The following is a 22,891-nucleotide window of genomic DNA, read 5'->3' as shown; positions in this document are numbered from 1 at the left end:
GACGTAGGGATGGTGGGAAAGGGAAAAGTTAAAGATGACTCAGATATATTCTCCACTGTGTTCCTAGAATAAAACCTGACCACATTAATGCTCAGTTAACATCTGTAAAATGAAAAAAAAAAAAATAGAGCTGCAAGTAACAAAAACATTTTTAAGCAAAAGATACTATCTGCTGGGATGGAACCCATAGGAACCCATAAGAAACAGTACTTTTAATCATCTTAAGCTTCCTCAATTTGGAGTTGTAGAGGTCAGATAACTGGCCTAAAAATTTAGAGTTACTCCAGGCAGTTGTTTTCAGCCCTGGCTGAACATTCGAGTCACCTGAAAAGCTTTTAAAAACTCCAGTACCCACACTGGATCAGTTAACTCCAAACTCCCGGGGATGAAACTTAGACATCAACATTTTTTAAGACAGAGGCTCACTCTGTCACCCAGACTGAAGTACAGTGGTGTGACCATGGCTCACTGCAGCCTCAACCTCCCAGGCTCAGGTGATCCTCCCATCTCAGCCTTCTAAGTAGCTGGGACTACAGGCACACACCACTACATCTAGCTAATTTTTTATTTATTTATTTATTTTTATTTTTTGTTTTTTTGTAGAGACAAGGTCTCCCTGTGTTGCCCAGGCTGGTCTCAAACTCTTGGCCTTAAGCAATCCTCCCACCTCAGCGTCCCAGAGTGCTGGGATTACAGGTGTGAGCCACTGTGCCAGTCCAGACATCAACATTTTTTAAAGCTCCTGGGGTGGTTCCTATATGTAACAACTGCTCTCATGGAATTTGCAATCTCTATTCTAGATTTCTAGACGTGATCAGTAATATGGCACAGATAAGAGATGGATCAGAGACAGGGCAGAATGGTTTAACTTATTTGACTATCTTGTCACAACGGAAATCAATCATCCATTTCTTACAAAATCCTTTTACATAGTGACCAGTTCTTCAAAATTAATTTCTACATCTTGACAAACCATCAAGAAATTCATTATGTGGCTTCATTGATTTTTAGGAAACTGAATCATGGGCAAGATGTGGTTTAAAAAAACAGAGCATTTTAAAATAATTACTTAAAGAGTAAATAATGCACAGGCTTGGAAATTATTTTAAGACCCCTCATTTGCTGCTAAGGTTATATGTGTACCAGGGGTCAAAAAGACCAAATACTATAGAAAAATAAAAGGAATGGTTTAAAAATAATTTAAGGGTCAGAATGAAGATATTTTGCGTAAATTAGAAAGGTGGTACACAAAAATAAAGAAAGCAAAACAAAACAAAAAACCCTAGGGCCTAGACGTAGGTTCTGGGCCTGGGCTTTCCCCCTAAATATTGCACTGAAACTTAGAGGCCACCTCACCTCACTGAGCCTCATTTTCCTCATCTATAATGAGCATTCTCACCCTGGTGAGTTTCAGTCCTCTCTAACAGCCAAACATTCTCTAATTCTATCATTGGTAAGTCAAAGATGAGCAGGCTAAAAGTAATTTAAGCCTCACCATTCTTGATATGAAGGCAAGAGGAGCATCGCTCACCAAAGAGAAGTCAAGGACCCACCCCAGGCCACAGCTGTTTTTATTGATCCACAAAAGATAAGAATTTCAGAGTAAAGTCTGGAAACTTTTGTAGTCATTTAACTATTTCTGTTAAATCACATAATAAAATATTGAGCTTTGTATTTTGTATATCTTTGTATTTTTATTTCACCTTTTTAGTAATCCATTTTTATTATAGTTTATAATAGTGTGAGTCCACAGCAAATCAGAAATTTAAAAAATTTCATCTTTCACCGTGGATAGTTTGGAATACACTGAGCTGGAGAACCATAATTACATTTTAACATCAATGCAAAAGTGCACACAGAAGGGAAAAAAGCAAATGCAGGCGAAGTAATTTTTACCTTGCCCATTTTGAATTTTATTTTAGAGGCCCATTTCATTTGGTCTTAGATCATTGCTATTAAAAGTTATTTTCTGCTACAAGTTTATAAAACTACTAGAGGCTTTTTAAAAGAAAACAGCCTGTATTAGAAAACAGGTGGCAAGGGATTGGTTTTCTAGTACCAGGTCATCATCTAAAAGGAATTACAATATGATATGTCAGGTAGCACAGTAAAGTTATTAATTCCTGTTGAAAGAGATAGGTACTTTCCCTTTTTTTTTTTTTTTTTTTGAGACGGAGTTTCCCTCTTGCTGCCCAGGCTGGAGTGCAATGGCACAACCTCAGCTCACTGCAACCTCTGCCTCCTGGGTTCAAGCGATTCTCTTGCCTCAGCCTCCCAAGTAGCTAGGATTACAGGTGCCCACCACCATGCCTGGCTAATTTTTGTATTTTTAGTAGAGATGGGGTCTCACTGTGTTAGCCAGGTTGACATGGTGGTCTCGAACTCCTGACCTCAGGTGACCCACCTGCCTCAGCCTCCCAAAGTGCTGGGATTACAGGCGTGAGCCGCCATGCCCAGCCAGGTACTTTCCTTTTTAAGAAAAGAATTAAGTCACTCCCTTCTGATTGGAAATGGCTAATCATAGGGTTTCAAGCTATTAACATAGAGACACCCTTGTTTAAAAATAAGGAAGGCTGCATAATGAGGTTAGTTTTCTCAAGATTATGCAGCTAGTGAATGGGAAAGTCTAGGTTCCCACCCAAGACGCTCTTCTCAGGCTTGCCGGCACTTTCTCTGCTGCCCTAGTCTCCTCCACCATAAAAAGTGTTCAGGTGGGAACCAGACAGTGAATGCTTACATAAGCCTCACTTCCAGGTACTTGAAATAGGGTAACAAATACTAAAAATACTGTGGAGTGCTCATGGATCACCTTAATATGTAAATGACTATGCTCTATTTAGAGCTTTCTGCAGATAAACAAGATCAATGTTTGTTCTGAAGTGATTTGCACATCACACAGAAAAATATGAGAGAAAATCTATGCTCTCCACACCACATGTCTTGATGTCGAGACTGGTTTGATCTGTGTTACCAATAGACATGCCCCAAAATCAAACCACCTTGATCCTTTTAGGAAATAAGTAGGATATCAAATTTTAAAAAGTGAATATTCCTGAGAAATATCAAGTCTTTGCAGAGATTCTATAATCACTGTGAGGAATCCAGAAACTGCATTGATCAGTTTAAAACATGGCTGTTCAGTGAACTTAATGACTGTGCTATTTCACAGGAATGTTTGCAAAAAAAATGAAATTGTTTATCAATTACTTGACTTTTTTATCTAGATAATGCCAGAAAAATCCAGATTTTTGAAATATGGACAATGCAAAAAAATTTTAGTCTATATTTATGGCACTGTCTAGTCTTAGCTTAAGAACGTAACATTTACTTGGCTTCATTATTTACTGTTCACTAACAGATAATAAAATTAACAGCAATTTGGGGGTGGTGCCATACTCTGAAACAATTAATAAAATATTTTCTCTTCTTTGCACATTATTGTGACTTTTTAAAGGCAAAGAGTGAATGATTCCTCAATTCTTAGCGTCATTGATGTAAAGTCAATATTTGATAAAAGAACCAAGTTATATTGTGAATGAAATCAGCTGGTTAGGTGCAATGGATGTGTCCACTTTAATAAAATCAATAATTCAAGTTGAAAAGAACTTCATTATCTTTTCTCAAGATAAATTTTAATGGAGGCCTGGTCTGAGAATCCAATGCCATAAGTTCTGAATCTTCAGGTTCGTGCAACAAGTCATTTCTTAAGTGACCTTCAGCTGACTACATAAAATCTGAGTTGGTCTTGATTAGAATCTGTCCAGCTGTCAGTCTTTTGGCCTCTGAGATCCAGAGGGCATATACCCATGATGCTGTGGGGTTATGTAAGAGACAGTAAAGAAATAGGGGGAAAAAAAAAACACAGAATAAAATGTAATTACACGGAGTTTCGTTTAAAACAAAAATTGATTGAGTTCTGCTTAAAGTGGCTTGTTGTTTCCTGTGCCAGGAACTACTGTGCAGGCCCAGCAGGAAGTGTGCTACAGAGCAGGATCACCTTACACCCTCGTTTTATGGTTCATTTCACTTATTTAATGCAATCTGAGAACCTGCAAAAGGAACATGTTAGAAGGAGGGAATAGGCTTTTTGTCTTGTTTTGTTGTTGTTTTTTTTTTAAATTTCTTTGAATCAAAACATTTGTTTTTACAAGGTGCTTAAAGTCCCAGAAAAACAGGACTTCTAGAGTTGCACGGTGAAGACATTTCTCTTTGTCACACGATTTAAAGCAAGACACAAAGTTGAGTTACGTCTAGAGTTGAGTTATGTCTGTTTCCTTTGCTGTCCTACTCACATAATTTTAAACATAAAGAATTACAACCATGCCCATGAATGGTCTAAATCATTTTGAATTCCATGTAAGTTCCTCCTAGGGTTTCTAATTTGATAGAGAGCCCATGATGTTGCGGGGAATGTTGGAGAAAAGGAATTAATATTTAAGATGTAGATAGCGATTCATTTGTCAAGCAGAGGAATGAGTTCATTTTACTGTATTGTTTGGAAATGTGTGAATTGAACAGCTGGATTTCCTTGTGGTGGCATTCGCCGCCCCTCACACACTGTCTGTTTTCCCCTCCAGAGACCTCAGTATGAACAACATCAGTCAGCTGCTCCCGAATCCCCTGCCCAGTCTCCGCTTCCTGGAGGAGTTGTAAGTATCACTGTAGTCTTGATGCATCCAGTCAACACTGGGCACATTCTTGTGTTTGTCTCTCATACTTACTGTGGGAACCAGATAAAACAAGGCAGAAAACCTGTCAGCACCAACAATTTCGGAACATGAGGAAACACTTAGTTGGGAGGGGGCAAAAATAGAATTGCTTATGATTCTGGAAATCAACTTATAAAAGAGTTTACCATAAGGCTACAACTTTCTAAGGTAAGACTGAGCCAAACAAATTAAAATTTTAAAACAAAGCCTGTTTAAAAGAGCTGGATAGCTCTTTGGAAATAGTTAAGCAGCAGGATATTAAAAGTTTGAATACTGGTTCATGTTTATTAAAATCGCAAGTAAAGCTATAATCAAAACCAAAACCTGCTGCTTGGTTCGGCTTGTGACAGGGAGAATTGAGTCCACATTGCATAGCACCAAAACTTCTTGTCCTAATCAATTTTAATTACTATTTCCCTACTTTTAAATTTAGCTTCCCTCAAGGCTTCAGTAGAAAAATGTGAAATCCACAGAAGATTTAAAACTGGGCTCTTCCAAATACTAAAAATAAAAACTAAAAAATGAGGAAGCTAAAATTAGTTAATGATACACAGAGGAATTTTGATTAAGTCTAGTAACCACTTTTCAGAAGATGAAAAAGAACTGTATAAATCAAAAATCTGCATTTAAAAATTCATTTGATCCTCTTACGCTTTTGAATGATGGGGATAAGGAAGTGATAACCCATCATAGCCCTAGTGTAGAACGTTTGGCACCATCAGTTGAGTCAGTCCTCTGACTGTTGATTAAAGGAATTGTTTAGGTAATGACCTCTTTTGAAAATATTTTCTTTATAAATCCTGAAGTCAGAGTCCAATCTGGGGAGTAATTTAAATTGTTAATGCACCACAGAATCCACCATGGGAGGTGGAAAGAATGTTTCCTCATAACCAAATTACACTACGTTGCTCATTTTCTCAAGAGAATAAGAGGATAACATTTTGAAATTTCTTCCCTCTGGAGTTTTATCTATATTTATTTTTGATGGCATTATATTTTATGAAATGCTATTGTTTTACTACTGAAATCAGTTGCATGTGATCAAATTGATATCAAGGGTTATGGTAGGGAATCTTAGATTTCTAGATTGTATAGAAGGTGTTATCATTCATGGAATGGATTTTCACTCTAGGTCCCAGGCCTTTTTTTTCCATCTTCTCTTTTGTCTCAGGACATTTCCATTGCTAGGATTTAACCTTCATAGGAGCTGGAACAATGTCTGTCTTAGTCATGGCTGGTACATAATAAATAATCTGTAAATGTTTAATGAATGAACTAATGAGAAAGCAAAATATGTAAAAGGAGTTTCTTACACATGTTAACTCCCTAAGAAAAAAGTAACAGATTTTGATTGACATTAGTCAACATTTTTAAAGGTTATTTTAAATAATTTTCAAACAGCAGAATTTTAAAAAAATTACATCCGTCTTGTTCTCCCTATACTGCCACAATTAATATAGAATAGATAGCCCTGTTTACCCCCATATTTCTAAGGTATGCCCTTCCTATCCTTTTCCCTTTAATTCCCTTATAATATCCCATGGCAAAATGCTTCCCTTTTCCCTCAACACACACCTCAACTTTAGACCACAAGCTGAATCAATAAATAATTCACTTCCCCAAGGACTTTGTTTAATAGATTTCCTCCCTCAGTGACCCAACTCATTCAAAATAACTCCTCTTTCTTCATGAGGTGAATATTAATTCTGTTCCAAGGCCAGTTTTTAAAGATAGTTGAAAAAAAATCACAAAAAAAGAAATGGTGTTTGCGGAGAGAACTACCATTTGAAAATGCTACTATTAATACTTTTCTGCCTTGTCTTATTTTTATCTCTCTGGAAACTTCATCAAGTATCTTGACCATAGAATCACAAAATTTCAGAAATAGAGGAGACCCTTTAAAGACTATTCATTCCATTGCTTCATTCTGTTCTGGAATTCTTTCTGCTAAGCTGGCTGACTTGCTGAATTTAAAATCAAGACTGCTTTTCCATATATAATTCTGTGCTGCACCTAACCGATGTCTTAAAGACATCATTATTCATTTAGCGGCAAAAGAAGTTAGTATTTATAAAACCTGGAAAAAATGATCAACTCTTCTTGGTTTATTCCTTTGTTCCCAAAGCTAAATTTAGGGGTTTGGGGAGGTTCTATTTTTTTTGTTTGAAAAAGATCCCTTTAACAGAACATTTTTTTATGCTGTTGATTGCTTCTGTTAGACATATGCTTAAGTCTATATTCTCTTTTAGGCTATACAGTCTTCAAAAATAATAATATAAGTGTAGTAACAACAATAATAGCTTACTCTGTGCCAATCACTGTTGAAAGTGCTTTACACACATCATTTCAGTGAATTATAACAACCCCATAAAGATAGATATTATTATTCCCAGTTAACAGATAAGAAAACTTAAATACAGAGAAAATAAGGAACTTATCCAACATAATGGAGTTGGTATGTATCAGAGCCAAGATCCAAACCTAGGTCAAAGCTAAGTTTCAAAATGACTTTCAAAGCCATGCTCGGAGAGTGGAGGGAGGGTTGGAATTGTGCATGGTTTGTTTGCACTTTTCTTTTCTCCAATGGCACCTAGCACTGTGATTTCACAGTAGTTTGCATAGTTGAACACTTTTAAATGCTCTATAAACTGAGCTGTGTAATGATCAGTGTGTATATATGTGTCCGTGTCTGTGCATGTGTCTGGGAATGCGAAAGAAAGCAATGAAGAGCTGTCTTCCCAGGAGGAAGAGATTGGATATTCAGGTTATTAATCTATGACTATTATATACTATCTATGAGAAAAGTATCATCAGAACTTTCAGGTGTAGAATTTCACCAATCTAGCATTGTTCAATAGGTCCAAAATAGTCTTAGATAATATTTTTTACATGTAAGTACATATACTTAAGCACCATGTTTATGTAGTATATATTTTACTTGAACTAATAAATGACCACCCATACAGCTAGAGATGTTAACTCTCTCTTTCTCTCTCTCTCTCTCTCTCTCTGTTTGTGTGTGTGTGTGTGTGTGTTATGACAGGACACTGTATGAAAGTGTTAAGTCTTTCATTCAGCTTATTCAGCTCATTTTTGTGCTTTATCTCTTTATACATTAAATAGGAAACTGCCACTGATACTATCAATAATATTAAGAAACCTCCCACCATAAAACTCAGTCTTTAAAAATCACTATCAGCTGGGTGAGATGGTTCACGCCTGTAATCCCAGCACTTTGGGAGGCCAAGGCGGGCAGATCACGAGGTCAGGAGATCGAGACCATCCTGGCCAACATGGTGAAACCCGTCTCTACTAAAATACAAAAAAAAAATTTGCTGGGAGTAGTGGTGGGCACCTGTAGTCCCAGCTACTCGGGAGGCTGAGGCAAGGGAATCACTTGAACCCAGGAGGCGGAGGTTGCAGTGAGTCGAGATTGGACCATTGCACTCCAGTCTGGTGACAGAGCCAGACTCTGTCTCAAAAAAAAAAAAATCACTATTAATAAAGCCACATTATCACTCTTCCCCTTAGCTCTAATTACCTGATATATCATTTCTCTCATTTAATTCCTTTAACTATGTTATAAACTGTGTAGATGGCCATGGTTCATCTCTCATCCATGGCTAAGCCTTAGCAAAGGTGTCATAGTTCAAAATCCTGTAAGAATCAATAAAGTGCTAGAGATATCCACTGACTTAATGTTTTAAAAAGCGGGTAACTCAGCCGGGCGCAGGGGCTCACACCTGTAATCCCAGCACTTTGGGAAGCCAAGGTGGGTGGATCATGAGGTCAAGAGATCGAGACCATCCTGGCCAATATGGTGAAACCCCATCTCTACTAAAAATACAAAAATTAGCTGGGTGTTCTGGCGCGTGCCTGTAGTTCCAGCTACTCAGGAGGCTGAGGCAGGAGAATCGCTTGAACCTGGGAGACAGAGATTGCAGTGAGCCAAGATGGTGCCACTGCACTCCAGCCTGGTGACAGAGTGAGACTCAGTCTCAAAAAAAAAAAGCATTGTAACTCTTGATTGAATGGTGAGTTACAGAAAGTATTTAAGAAGAACAGCTATTACAGAAAATTGTCTTCCTCTCTCCTCCCTGACATTCTAGAACACTTACTAACTATGCCGCAAGTTTTTGACACATTTCAGTCTTGTTTTTTATTTGTTTAGTTTTGTTTTGCTTTGTTTTGTTTTTGTGACTCTACAAGGTGACCAGATATGCAGAGGCCAATTGTCCTTCTGGTGGCAATGTGCCTGTGCATAGAGAAGGGGAGTCTTTTTCTTTTGCAAAAAAGAAAGAAAAGCAGGTCTAAATTAGGGAAGCTGTGCTGTATAGAAAGAAGAGCGCAGAATCTAGATCCAGAAGCCCAGGATTCCCATCCTGGCTCTGCCACTTACTAGCTGATAATCCACTTAATGCTCACTAGGCCTCAGAGGAGAATGGTGCTGCCTGCCTTTTAAGGTGTTTCCAAGAATCAAATGAAAGGTTGATGGAAGAACGCTGGTAAACTATATTCTGCATATAGAGTTGTATTAGTAAAATGAAAACACCTTCAAAAAGATTTTAACCCCCTCTTTTCTTTTTTCATGAGCCTGATTTTGCAGGAATCTCAGGGATCCTGGACTTGAAAAACTGTTTCCAATTCTGAGCTTTAATGGACATAGGCAACGATTGCAGATAGTTCTTTACTATTTTAATAACCTGAGAAATAATTGCATTTCCCTCCAATGGTATCTCTCCCTCCTTCTATTTACTCAGTTCTAGGAACTTCCGTTAACACTTGCTATGTGGACAAATAAAAGATCCTACATTTGGTCCATCAGAGTATAGTAGAGATGTTGGGAGCTAATAGCAGATGGTGACTATTGCTGGCATCTACAAGGTACATTAAACTTAGCTTGGTAGTCTGACTAAATAAGGAGGGGGGAATGAATTGTTACCATTTAAAATTATCCAAGTTAAAGGCCTTTATTTCCAAGTAGCATTTAAAAACCTTCCCAGATTCTAGTGCTATTGGAATCAAATACTCGATTTAGAAAAGAAACATGAGAAGCTCTAGGGAGGTCTGTTTTTAAGTTACTATTGTTCCCTGGAACTGTTTGCTCATATTATGGTTGGACATGAAGAATTTCTATATAAATAGTAGATATCTATTATTACAGATGAAATTTGTAAAGAGAGATCACTAAACTTCCTGAAAGCATAATCTAGGCTGGTTACTTCTACTTCCCCAGCATGTTACTGAAAATAGCATCTATATAGCTGTCCTGCCTGTCTTTTGAGATTTTTTTTTTCCTGAGGATCAAATGAAACAATGATCAAATAACTTTGGTAAACTATAATCCACATATTGAGTTGTGTTCGTAAAATGAAAACACCTTCATGCCCATGAATAATCTTCAGGCCCCTTGGCCTTCTCACAGTGATCGTCTCCTGTCTTCATAGATCTGACCATTGATTATAATAAACACTGCCTCCTTGAAACTCAAGTGTTATTTCACAGCAGTTATTTTGTATGGGTAGTCTTCCAAATGACTATCCATCCAGCTAGATATAGACATTTAGATATCTGTCATTGTATATATATATATATATATATATACACACACACATATGTTTGTGGTGTATATCTTTTGTTATGACAATTAAGCCACTGTTTTGAAAGTGCCTTATCTCTGCCTTTTTCTCCTTAGCATTCCATTCTCCCCCATCCCCTATAAAATGTAGACATCCCTCATATATTTCCACTTAACTTTATTGTCTCCTTTCTCTATACTTTACTTTCTCCATTCACATATTTATGAAGCCACTGAGAACATAAGAGCAAATAGGACTTGCTGTGTTTGTTTCATTCATTCATTCAGCAAGCCCCTGCCCTCAGGAAGTTGTCAATTGAGTGGAGGAGACAGATAATAAGCAAGGACACAACTGCATATGATATTTACTAATTGTGACAAGAGCAGTGAATAACACAAACATGGTATAGATAAGGAATAAATAACAAGGGGTGAGAAGGAGGGAAGGTCTCTCTAAGAAGGTGATGTCCAAACTGATGAGAAGGTGGAGGAGGGATTGGGAGCCTGGAGCTGGGATACAGTATTTCAAGCAGGAGAACAGTGTGAGCAGAGGCCTTAGGTGGGAAGAACGTGATGTGTTTGTGGATCTGCAAAAAAAATCAGTATGGCTGGAGCAGAGTAAGAGAGAGGGAAGTGATGTGGATGTAGTTGGAGAGAAAGGAAAAGACCAGATGGTGCAGGGCCAGTTAAGCCATGTATGGAATTCAAATAAGAGCAATGGGAAGCCATTGGAGGATTGTGCAGCTAGTGAACCAATAGGATTTATAAACCTAAAAGATTTCTCTGATTTCTGCATGCAAAATAGATTGGGGAATTATGGAAGCTGAAGGACCCAGTAGGAGGCTACGATAGGTGTCTGGGCAAGAAACTCATATAGAGTTTCCCAAATCTATGTTTCCAGACCAGATCTCTTTTGCCTTTGATTGCTAGACCAACAGTTCTCAATATATTGTCCCTGGACAGTGGTGCACTGGCACCACCTTGTTATTTATTCTTTATCTAAACTTGTTCTGTATATGAGTTGGCTTTTGAGAAATACAAATTCATGTGCCCCCACCCCAACCTGGTAAATCAGGAACTCTGGGGGTTAAACTCAGAAAACTGTCTTTAAGAAGCTCTCCAGGTGATTCTGATGCATGGTAAAGCTTGAGGACCACTACTCTAGGCTAGTGGTTCTCGAAATCTAGTAACATCAGGATCACCTGTAGTGCTTGTAAAACCACACATCTCTGGGCCGCATCACAGAATTTCAGCAGGCCGGGGATTGGGAGGAGAAAGTCAAGAATTTGCATTTATAAGCCACTTCCAGGTGATGTCGATACTACTAGTTTAGCTACCACGTTTTGAAAATCCCCAACTACTTAAGTGACACCTCCACCAACTATCCATCAATACTTCAAAACTCAACATGTGCAGAACCTGATTCATTCATGTGTCACCTGCCCAGCCTCCCACAAGCATTTTCTCCTACCTTGCCTGCTTGCCACTAGTGTTCTTATTATCCAGACTTGTGCCTGCCCTGTCATTTTCTTCTCTTACCTCCTATATTCAGCCAGTTTTCAAGTCTTAAAGCTCATAATTCCACCTTGTCTTTCCTGTTTGTTCACTCTATTTTGTCACCACCTAGTTCAGATTCTCATTGTCTCATTTGGATAACTCATTTTTGGTTTGTTTGTTTTGTTTGTTTATTTGTTTTTTAGACAGAGTCTCACTCTGTCACCCAGGCTGCAGTGCAGTGGCACGATGTCAGTTCATTGCTACTTCCACCTCCTGGATTCAAGCAATTCTCTTGCCTTAGTCTCCCAAGTAGCTGGGATTACAGGCACCCGCCATCATGCCCAGCTAATTTTTGTGTTTTATTAGAGATGGGGGTTTCACCATGTTGGCCAGGCTGGTCTCGAACTCCTGACCTCAAGGATCCGCCTGCCTTGACCTCCCAAACTGCTGGGATTACATGCGTGAGCCACCGCGCCTAGCCTGGGTACCTGTTCAAATCCATTAACAAATCACCAGTCCTAATTCTCTCAACAATTAATGAATTAATCATTGTTTCTGGGGATGGAGACCATGAAGGTCTTCAGGTGATCTTATAAATATTAAACAGAGAGAACTACTTCAAAGTTTCCCATCCTTGAATATGCATTAGAATCGCCTACCACACTTTTTAAAGCTACTAATGACCAGGGTTATCCCTAGAGATTCCGATTTAATGGGTCTCAGTGGGAACCCAGACATCTTTTATTTCAAAGCTGTACAGGTGGGCTGAGAACCACTGGAATATATGAAAGCACCCCAACAGATGAAGACGGTCAGGGACTCATCAGTTGGTTGAACATAGGGTCTAAAGGGGAGGTCTAAAGATGAGAGGTGACTCTGAATAGGGTTATGAAATCAGGTGTCAGGAGCCTGGTGAGGGACAAAAACAGGGAATTCAAGGGAAGAACTGATTTTGGAGGCAAGAGGATGCCCAGTTCTGGATATACTAAGTGTAAGGGGGCAGCAGGACATCTAAATGGGAATGTCAGTAACATTGTTGGAATGTAAGTGTGAAGCATGATGGGTCTGTTCTAGAGATAATGATTGGAGAGTGGTTTACAAAGAGATGATGGTTGAAGGTGCTGGGTGGATGAGAACCTTGAGAGAGAAACTTGAGAGAGGCTCTGTGTTTCCAAGTGTAGTTTTTCAATCTATAATAAAATCAATGGAGCTGCTTATTAAAAATGCAGATTTCCAAGTCCTTCTCCCAGAATGTCTGGTTCCCTGGGTCAGGATTGGGGCCTTGGGGATCTGAATTTTTATGGCAATGCACACTAAAATTTGAGTACCACTAAGCAGAGCAGAAAAAAAGAAAAGGTGTGAGGACAGAAACTCGAGGAACATCTATGGTTGGAAGATGAAGACTAAAAGAGAGCCTAGCAAAAGGAAGAACAGATGACCAGTCATAGTGGTAAGAGTAGTAAGATTGTGCTGAGTCTGAAAGGCAGTGAGAGGAGTTTAAATAAAAAGCAATGGGCAATGGTTTTCTGATAGCCAATGATTCTAGTGATACAGCCATTGTGTCCCTGCATTTTCCTGTTTTAGGTCAGGTTGCTCCTGACCAACCTAAGCTTCAGACCAACCTTCCTTTAACCAGAGTAATAATTAAAAACCCCCAATTTGGGGTCAAAATGGTATATTTGAACCAAACTTTCTTCTGTGAACTTTTCTACATAGTGTGAGCAAATAACCTCCCTTTGGCCCATTCTGCCATCTGTAAATGGAGATGATGCCAATTGTTGAATGTGATTGTTATAAACAAATAGCACCATGCTCATAAAGTACTGAATATTGTGCCCTAGCATTTATGAACTGTTTGATAAATGGTAGCTACTATTTGTATGCCCAAAAGCACTATATGTGGCATACTGAAAGTGCTCTAAGAAATTGCTGAATTTAAGTTTGATATGTAACAAAGAAGGAATATTCCTCAGCTGTTTCTAGTCTGGTTTTATGACTAGCTATCTTGGAATAGTTATGCCAGATCTGAAGCAACTGAGGCAGTATGGCCAGCTGCCTTTGGAAACAAGATCAAACGATCAATAAATATCAGTTGAGCTCCATCCTCTGTGCATGCAATAAGACTCTTGAGCTTAGGAGTCTATAATTAGACTACTTATAAAAGGGTACAAAATGAGCTAGGCACAGTGGTGCATACCTGTGGTCCCAGCTACTAGAGAGGCTGAGTTGGGAGAATCACTTAAGCCCAAGATCTGAAAAAACAACAACAAAAACAAACAAACAAAAAAACACCTTTAAAAGAAAGAGTAGAGGGTAGAAAATCAACCATTATAGGCTACATTGTATAGAATGTATCTTATAGGAGAGCTGTTAACTGAGACGGTTAAGGAAGATTCATAAAGGAATTCAAGTTGAACTTCCTTAGTCTGGTTAAAGAAACCACAGGGGCAGGGTGCGGTGGCTCACGCTTGTAATTCCAGCACTTTGGGAGGCCTAGGTGGGTGGATCACGAGGTCAGGAGATCGAGACCATCCTGGCTAACATAGTGAAAACCCGTATCTACTAAAAACATAAAAAATTAGCCAGGTAAGGTGGCTCACGCCTGTAATCCCAGCACTTTGGGAGGCCGAGGCGGGCGGATCACGAGGTCAGGAGATTGAGACCATCCTGGCTAACACAGTGAAACCCCGTCTCTACTAAAAATACAAAAAAAATTAGCCAGGCGTGGTGGTGGGCGCCTGTAGTCCCAGCTACTCGGGAGGCTGAGGCAGGAGAATGGCGTGAACCCCGGGGGGCGGAGCCTGCAGTGAGCTGAGATCGCGCCACTGCACTCCAGCCTGGGTGACAGAGCAAGACTCCGTCTCAAAAAAAAAAAAAAAAATTAGCCGGGCGTGGTGGCGGGCGCCTGTAGTCCCAACTACTCGGGAGGCTGAAGCAGGAGAATGGCGTGAACCCGGCAGGCGGAGCTTGCAGTGAGCCGAGATTGGGCCACTGCACTCCAGCCTGGGCGAAAGAGCAAGACTCCGTCTCAAAAAAAGAAAGAAAGAAAAAAAGAAACCACAGGGCCCTATGCACATTAAAGTATCTCCTTATTGACTTGAAAGAGTTCATTTACTCAGTCCAGTGGTCTTAGTCCTTAGCAATTCTTAGCCCTTGAACCTTGAAATCTGAATGTTTTTATTATATCAAATAATGAAAGCAAAATGCACAGCTCATGAATACACAGTTCAAGAAAGGAAGCTTTTTGGTTGGATTTGACAAATTGGATATGCTTAACACAATGACGGCATCACTTGAGGCATTGGCTAGAACAATGGAAGGGGGTGGATACAGTTTTTGAAAATTGCAATTTTTCAAGGAGTATTAGGAAAGACATTTTTTCTCAAATGGGAAGAAAATTCGTTGATGAAATGTCATGATTCTTGTATCCAAGGCACTAAATTGGCTTCCGCAAATCTTACCAAAGATGAACACAAGAAGGTTAAGCTCTTATGTATCTGGTCCCATCTGACCAGCAGGGGCACCTTGTAAAAGAAAACCTACCATGGTGGGCTTAGTCAATTGCTGCTGTCATGCGTTGCTGCAAGTTGAGGCAAATTACATCTTACTGTAAGTTTCATCATATTTCTAATTCTTCATATGACTCAGATACTTGGCTCCTGTATGGATAAACCAAAGCCAAACCTATAAATGTAGTTGGCCCTAAAAGCAACAAAAGCAAATTAATTAATTGAATTGAATCATGAATATCAATTTTAATAGACTATTATTATACTGGTTTCATCACTTATGTATCTTTTGAGAGTCACTAATTATATTATCATAGTTTTGGCTAACTTTATTTAGGACAATATTTTTCCAAATGAGAATATTTTGATACTTTATAAAAGAATAAAAGACTTTCCAGAAATTTTACATTTAAATGATAGTTTCACAACAGTTAATTGTTCAGGTAAATTACAACTCCAAAGAGTGGGAAAATTCAGAAATAGTCACAGAACTGCTGAAATCAATATTGGAAAATCACAGAGAAGGAAAACAGTACCAGAATACTGGAAATAGGCAAGTATCATCCAGATTTTTAGAATGGAAAATGAGGGAAAACTATTACCATTACGCCTGATAGCCCTCATCAAATTTCTAGAAGAAATTAATTTAACATTTATAGACTGTATGCCCTCTCACTCTCGTGTGCTTTGTAAAAGTTGGAAAATAAAGCGGCAATTTCTAGGAGCCAGCATGAATTTACTAAGTAGACTGATGAAATGTTTTCTTTTAAATCACAAGAATTATCATGTTCAAGTTCATTCTACTCCAATTATTTAAGTAGCACTGCTATTACATAGTTTCCATGCTCCATAGGAAGACTAGACTACATTTAAATAAATAAGGAAAGCAACAATGTTTTTCACTTTCCATAAAACCTTTTGGAGCTTTGGTGTCTTCACCTACAAAATGTGGACAACAATAATCCCTGACCTACCTCTATGATATAAATTATGGGAGAGTGCTTTTTACAATGTTAACGACATGTTATAATAATCTTACAATAAACAAGAAGAAAAAGGGAGGGAAAGGAGAATGAGGGAGGAAAAAATAACAGTAGGAAATGCAAGTGTAATTTTTTTAAAAATTCGAGGGTAGAAAAAGACCTTCATGAAAGAACCCTTTCATTTCTTTTAATTTAAGGGAAATGAGGCCCAGGGAAGTTAAGTAACTTGTGTTGTCTCACAGCAAGTTAATGGTGAGAAGAAAGAAAATCAAAAAGGGAAAGAAAAAAATAACTAAATTAGAAGTCAAGAAGAAATTTGTGCAAGAACTGACCCAGGAGGCCTGGTAGATCTAGCCAGGCCCTCTCACTTAACTCTGAAAATGCTACTCAGCCAAGTGGACCCATGTCGGACCATGGTTGCCTGCACAATAATTTCCCAAGGGTCTCAAATGCAAGGTCAAATGCCCCTTTCCATCCTCAGTACTCCCCAGATCTTGTACACATACCTCTCCCTATGTCTAGAGAGGAAAAATTAGACCCATATACAATTGCTTTGCTGTCATCCCTCCATTTTAAAAAGGAAGCTACAAAATATAAAATAAAATCTTTTATATTACTTTAAAGATTCAAATTACTTTAACAATTCAAAGAAAATTGTACATTCTCCAAAATACTGTAGGTGGTTTTTACAGCACGGAAACATCTACCTGTTTGATTTATCGAAATAGGAATGTGTCTATTGTCTGTTGTAACTTAATGGGTTTTTTCTTTTAATAGCAATTAAGTCGGTAAAACTAACAATGGTGGGACAATGTGAGTTACATTTGGAGCAATTATTTAAGGGATAAAAACTTTTTTAAATATTTTATTAGAAAGACAAGTTTTTTTAATCGAGTTGTATCTTATTACAGATGTGAAGATGATGAAAGAGACATTGCCATGAAATGATAATTTTAGAAACAGCGTTAAAAAAAAACTTCTGACCAAATGTTATGTTGCTCTCTAGGGTTGGAAAATAGTTGCTTAGCAAACTGTTGTAGTTCAAATCATCACAACAAAGGTGTGTGTGTTTCTTACTATTTGTGTATTGTGAACACATTTGAAAGCCTGTTTTATCCCTATGTTTGTATGCATTTTGGTTTTAAAAGTACTAAAGCCACCCCACATGGTAAAGAAATAAAAAGGGAATGATTTCCTTAAATTGCTGTTTTTGTTGATGAGATAGATCTGCCACTAGCCCAGCAAACAGCCAATAGCAGATCATAAATTCCTTTGCTTTAAGACAGACTGCCCTGATAACACAGGTCAGTGGTTCCACAGGTTAGTTCTGAATACAGACTCAGGGGACTGAAAGTCCCTGCCCAAAAAAGAAAACCAATTTGTGTGAAGTGAGTTTCAGGAAATGTAACAGAAAGGCATTCATCCTAACAATAATTTAAACTAATTTAAAAAAATAAAGTTTTTAATTTCTCCTTTTCATTTCCAAAGTCACTGTTTCAAAAACCGTCCAGCTACTTGATGATACTGTCACAGCAGTGAGAGCTGATAAACACCTAGTTGATGGCTATGTTTTAGAGCTCACAAATGCACTGTTGAAGTCCTGACTGTGACCAGTATAGTTAGGGACATTTTGATCAAAATAACAGCTATGAGTCAGTTGAGTCTGATCAATTAAGCTGTCTATCATGGTCAACCAAACCTGAATCTGTCTTAATTCGAAAAGCAACTTTTTTGTATCACATCATGCCCATTTCATTTGCTTTAGGATTATACATCGCATTTTGGATAACTAATCAAATGCATGTGGATTATACATAATGTAACCGTAAGTATAAAACATTGCTCCTCTTTGACTGCCTACATTCCACCTCGACCCTAGTGGCTCATCAGGTTGGACTTTTCTTCCACACCAAATCCCACCACTTCATGCCACCTCTGCCACTGCTACACTATCCCACCATCTCCCATCTGAAGACTTCAGTCCCTCCTGTGCTTCCACTCTTGACCCCCTGGTCTATTCTCCCCTTTAAAAGGGTCCCATTGAAAATTTTGGCAAACTATGCATCTAACAAAGATCAAATATCCAGCATCTATAAGAAACTTAAACAAATTTACGAGAAAAAAAACCAAAAAATTAAAAAGTGGGCAAACAGACACTTTTCAAAAGAAGACATACATGCAGCCAACAAGTATATGAAAAAAAAAGCTCAGCATTACTGATCATTAGAGAAATGCAAATCAAAACCACAATGAGATACCATCTCACACCAGTCAGAATGCTTATAATTAAAAAGTCAAAACATAACAGATGCTGGCAAGATCGTGGAGCCAAAGGAATGCTTATACACAGTTGGTGGGAGTGAAAATTAGCGCAACCATAGTGAAGACAGTGTGGCTACTCCTCAAAGACCTAAAAACAGAACTACCATTCGACCCAGCAATACATTACTGGGTATATACCCAAAGGAATATAAATCATTCTATTATAAAGACACATGAATGCATATGCTCATTGCAGCACTATTCACAATACCAAAGACAGGAAATCAACCTAAATCCCCATCAGAGGTAGACTGGATAAAGAAAATGTGGTACATATACACCATGGAATATTATACAGCCATAAAAAAGAACAAGATCTTGTCCTTTGCAGAAACATAGATGGAGCTGGATGGAGGCCATTATCCTTAGTGAACTAACACAGGAACAGAAAACCCAGTACCACATAGTCTTATAAGTGGGAGCTAAATGATGAGAACACATGGACACATAGAGAGAAACAACACACACTGGGGCCTGTCAGAGGATGGGAGGAGGCAAAGGATCAGGAAAAATAACTAATGGGTACTAGGCTTGATACCTGGGTGATGAAATAATCTGTACAACAAACCCCCATGACACAAGTTTACCTATATAACAAATCTGCATATGTACCCCGGACTTAAAAGTTAAATAAATATATAACAAAAGGGTCCCATCAGAAGGACATTTCTAAAACACAGATCTGATCACATTACCCTCTGATCTGAAGTCCTTCCAAAGACCTTTATGGGATGGGCCTGGACACCTCTCCAACCTTACCTCCTGCCATCCTCCTCCTGTTATTCCACTCCAGCCATGCTCACCTCCTTGCAGCTTCTGGACCACACCAGGCACACTCTACCTCAGGAATTTTGTTCTACCGTTGTCTTTATATCAATACCTGCATGGTGCAGGCGTCTGCTGAAATGCCTACACAGCAGAGAGATTTTTCTGACCATCTTATCTGAAATAATAGCCCGTCACTGCCACAACCACCACCCGTTGCTCTCAATCCCTTTGCCTTGATTGTGCTTTTATCAGAGCATTTTTCATGTTATATTATTCACTTGAGTTTTTATTTAATGACTATCTTGTCACATTAGAATACCAGCTCCATGAGGTCAGGGGCTTTATCCTGGTATTCACTGCTGTATCACTGTCACCTAAAGTGGTACTAACACAAAGCTGGGCACGGTGGCTCACGCCTGTAATCCAAACACTTTGGGAGGCTGAGGCAGTGAATCGCTTGAGTTCAGGAATTTGAGACCAGCCTGGACAACATGGTGAAACCCTGACTCTACCAAAAAAAAAAAAAAAAAAAAATTAGCCAGGCATTTCTCCTTCACTTATGAAGCTTAGTTTGGCTGGATAGGAAATTCTGGGTTGAAAATTCTTCTGCTATAAAGACATATGCACACGTATGTTTATTGCGGCACTATTCACAATAGCAAAGACTTGGAACCAACCCAAATGTCCAACAACGATAGACTGGATTAAGAAAATGTGGCACATATACACCATGGAATACTATGCAGCCATAAAAAATGATGAATTCGTGTCCTTTGTAGGGACATGGATGAAACTGGAAAACATCATTCTCAGTAAACTATCGCAAGGACAAAAAACCAAACACCGCATGTTCTCACTCATAGGTGGGAATTGAACAATGAGAACTCATGGACACAGGAAGGGGAACATCACATTCCAGGGACTATTGTGGGGTGGGGGGAGGGGGGAGGGACAGCATTAGGAGATATACCTAATGCTAAATGACGAGTTAATGGGTGCAGGAAATAAACATGGCACATGGATACATATGTAACAAACCTGCACATTGTGCACATGTACCCTAAAACCTAAAGTATAAAAAAAAAAAAAAAATTAGCCAGGCATGGTGTCACGTGCCTGTAGTCCCAGCTACTTGTGGGGCTGAGGCAGGAAGATTGCTTGAGCTTGAGAGGCAAGGTTGCAGTGAGCCAAGCTTGAGCCACTACACTCTAGCCTGGGCAACAGAGTGAGGCCCTGTTTCAAAATAATAATAATAATAAATAAATATAAAAAAATAATAATAAAGTGGCACCAGCACAGAGCAGGCCCTCAATAAATACTGTGGGATATAAAAAAGATAGCTTCAGATGTGGAGGAATTATAACCCTGATGCATTATTAGTAGGAATACATAAAAGTGTAATCATTTTTCCAATGGTTATGCATAGAACCACCATTTGACCCAAGAATTCTGCTACTAGATATATACCCAAAGGAATGGAATCCAGGGACTTGAACAGATATTTGTACACTACTATTCATAGCATCACTGTTCACAAGAGCCAAAAGATGGAAAAACACAACTTTCAATTAACAGATGAAGGGATAAATAAAATGCAGTATATACCTACAATGGTATATTACTCTATCACAAAAAGGAATGCAATTTTGATATATGATATAACATGGTTGGACACTGAAAATATTATGCTTAGTGAAATAAGTCAGATACAAAAAGAAAACATTATGTGATTCCACTAATATGAGATACCTTGAAAAAGCAAGTTCATAGAGACAGCATGTAGAATAGAAATTACCAGGGGCTGGAAATAAGGGGAATGGAGGGATATTGCTAATCAGGTATGGAGATTTTGTTGGGGATAATCAAAAATTTGGGCATAGATAATGGTGATAGTTAGACAACATTGTGAATATATATAATGCTACTGAATCGGAATACTATGCAGCCATAAAAAAGGATGAGTTTTTGTCCTTTGCAGGGACGTAGATGAAACTGGACATCATTATTCTCAGCAAAGTAACACAAGAAGAGAAAATCAAACACCGCATGTTCTCACTCATAAGTGGGAGTTGAACAGTGAGAACAGATGGACATAGGGAGGGGAACATTACACACCAGGGCCTGTCAGGGAATGGGGGACTGGGGGAGGGATAGCATTAGGAGAAATACCTAATGTAAATAACGAGTTGATGAGTGCAGCAAACCAACACAGCACATGTATACCTATGTAACAAACCTGCACATTGTGCACATGTACCCCAGAACTTAAAGTATAATAAAAAAAAATCTCTAGACAGGCAGGCTAGTGTGGGAGGAAAATTTAAAAAATGCTTCTGAATCTACACATACAAATGTTTAAAATGGTAAATATTGTTTCATGTATATTTTACCACAATAAAAATATGCATAGCCAAGACCAGAAAAAAAGATAGCTTGAAAGAATAACATTTCTTCCCAACTTACACTGACTTTTAGGAAAATAGCAACATGCGATGTCTGTGATAGTTCAGGTGCACCAATTGCAAGCTAACAAGAGGAAGACGAAAGGGAAACAAAGCAGAGAGACGGAGAATATTGTAGATTGAAACAGCTCTGCAAACATGATGCATTGGGGCCAATATCTAGGCAAGCACGATACCATACCTTTCTCTCCTGCGGTGGAGGTTTACCAGCCCAGAGAGCTAAATAATCCTTCAATCCTTGACTTTCAGAGGATACCACAGGGGTCCATCCTGATTCGATTATTCATCCAAAACAGACTTCAGGGCTTTGGGACAGCTCAGTTCCACAGGGTCATCCAGGAGCCTGGGTTCCTTCTGGTTTTTTGTTGTTCTTGTTTTGCCTTCTGTGGAAGGTTCTCCAAACCAGAATTGTTGATGTTGTCTCACCAGTACCACTTCTGCAGGAAGGGGAAATTGAAGAAATTAAGAACAAGCCATGTCTTTTTAAGGAGGTGACACAGGTGTTTCACATACCACTTTTGATCACAGTTGAGTTTAGTCACTTAATCAGGTTTAGATGCAAGGAAGACTGGAAAATCAGACTGCAGCTGGGTGGCCAGGTAATCTCCTAAAATTCTGGGTTGGGGAATTATTCTACAAGGGGAGAATGGATACTGGGGGACAGTCAGTAGTCTCTATTCAACTGATTAGTCAGGCACTACTGGGGCAACCTACTTTCAGACAGTATTCAAGGCCCTAAACAGATACCAAGAGAATACCCAGGTTTGAGGAGTTCCCAGTCTTTCATGTGTCATAAAACAAGTACACACTATAACACAGGGTAGACTGTAAAATCCATAGTAAGACACGAAGTGCTACCAAAGGAGTTCAAAGTAGAGAGACTGACCATCGGAAACTGAGCTGTCCAAATGCTTTCCAAACTGATGGGCAATCTCTCTACTTTGAAGTCCTTTGGTAGCACTGAGGTTGCTTTGAAAAACAGGGAGTGAAAGGAGAGCATTTTAGGTGGAACAAAGGGCTAGAGGGGGGAATGTGGAGGGCATGTCTAAAAAAAGCAAACCTC

General features: G+C 38.8%; 1 protein-coding gene across 3 annotated transcripts in view; it reads left to right on the top strand.

Annotated features, from left to right (window-relative positions):
* The window catches only part of LGR5 (leucine rich repeat containing G protein-coupled receptor 5), a 151,158-nt gene that overhangs the window by 64,273 nt on the left and 63,994 nt on the right, over positions 1 to 22,891 (top strand). For all 3 annotated transcript variants that reach the window (XM_003259544.3, XM_003259545.3, XM_003259546.3), the window contains exon 2: positions 4,578 to 4,649. In XM_003259544.3, the coding sequence (XP_003259592.2) occupies positions 4,578 to 4,649 (72 nt within the window). The remainder of the gene's footprint in view (positions 1 to 4,577; positions 4,650 to 22,891) is intronic.

This window comes from Nomascus leucogenys, chromosome 10, assembly GCF_006542625.1.
Source record: "Nomascus leucogenys isolate Asia chromosome 10, Asia_NLE_v1, whole genome shotgun sequence".
Lineage (NCBI taxonomy): Eukaryota > Metazoa > Chordata > Mammalia > Primates > Hylobatidae > Nomascus > Nomascus leucogenys.
The sequence above is the reverse complement of the archived record's forward strand: the minus strand, read 5'-3'. Positions and strand labels throughout refer to the sequence as shown.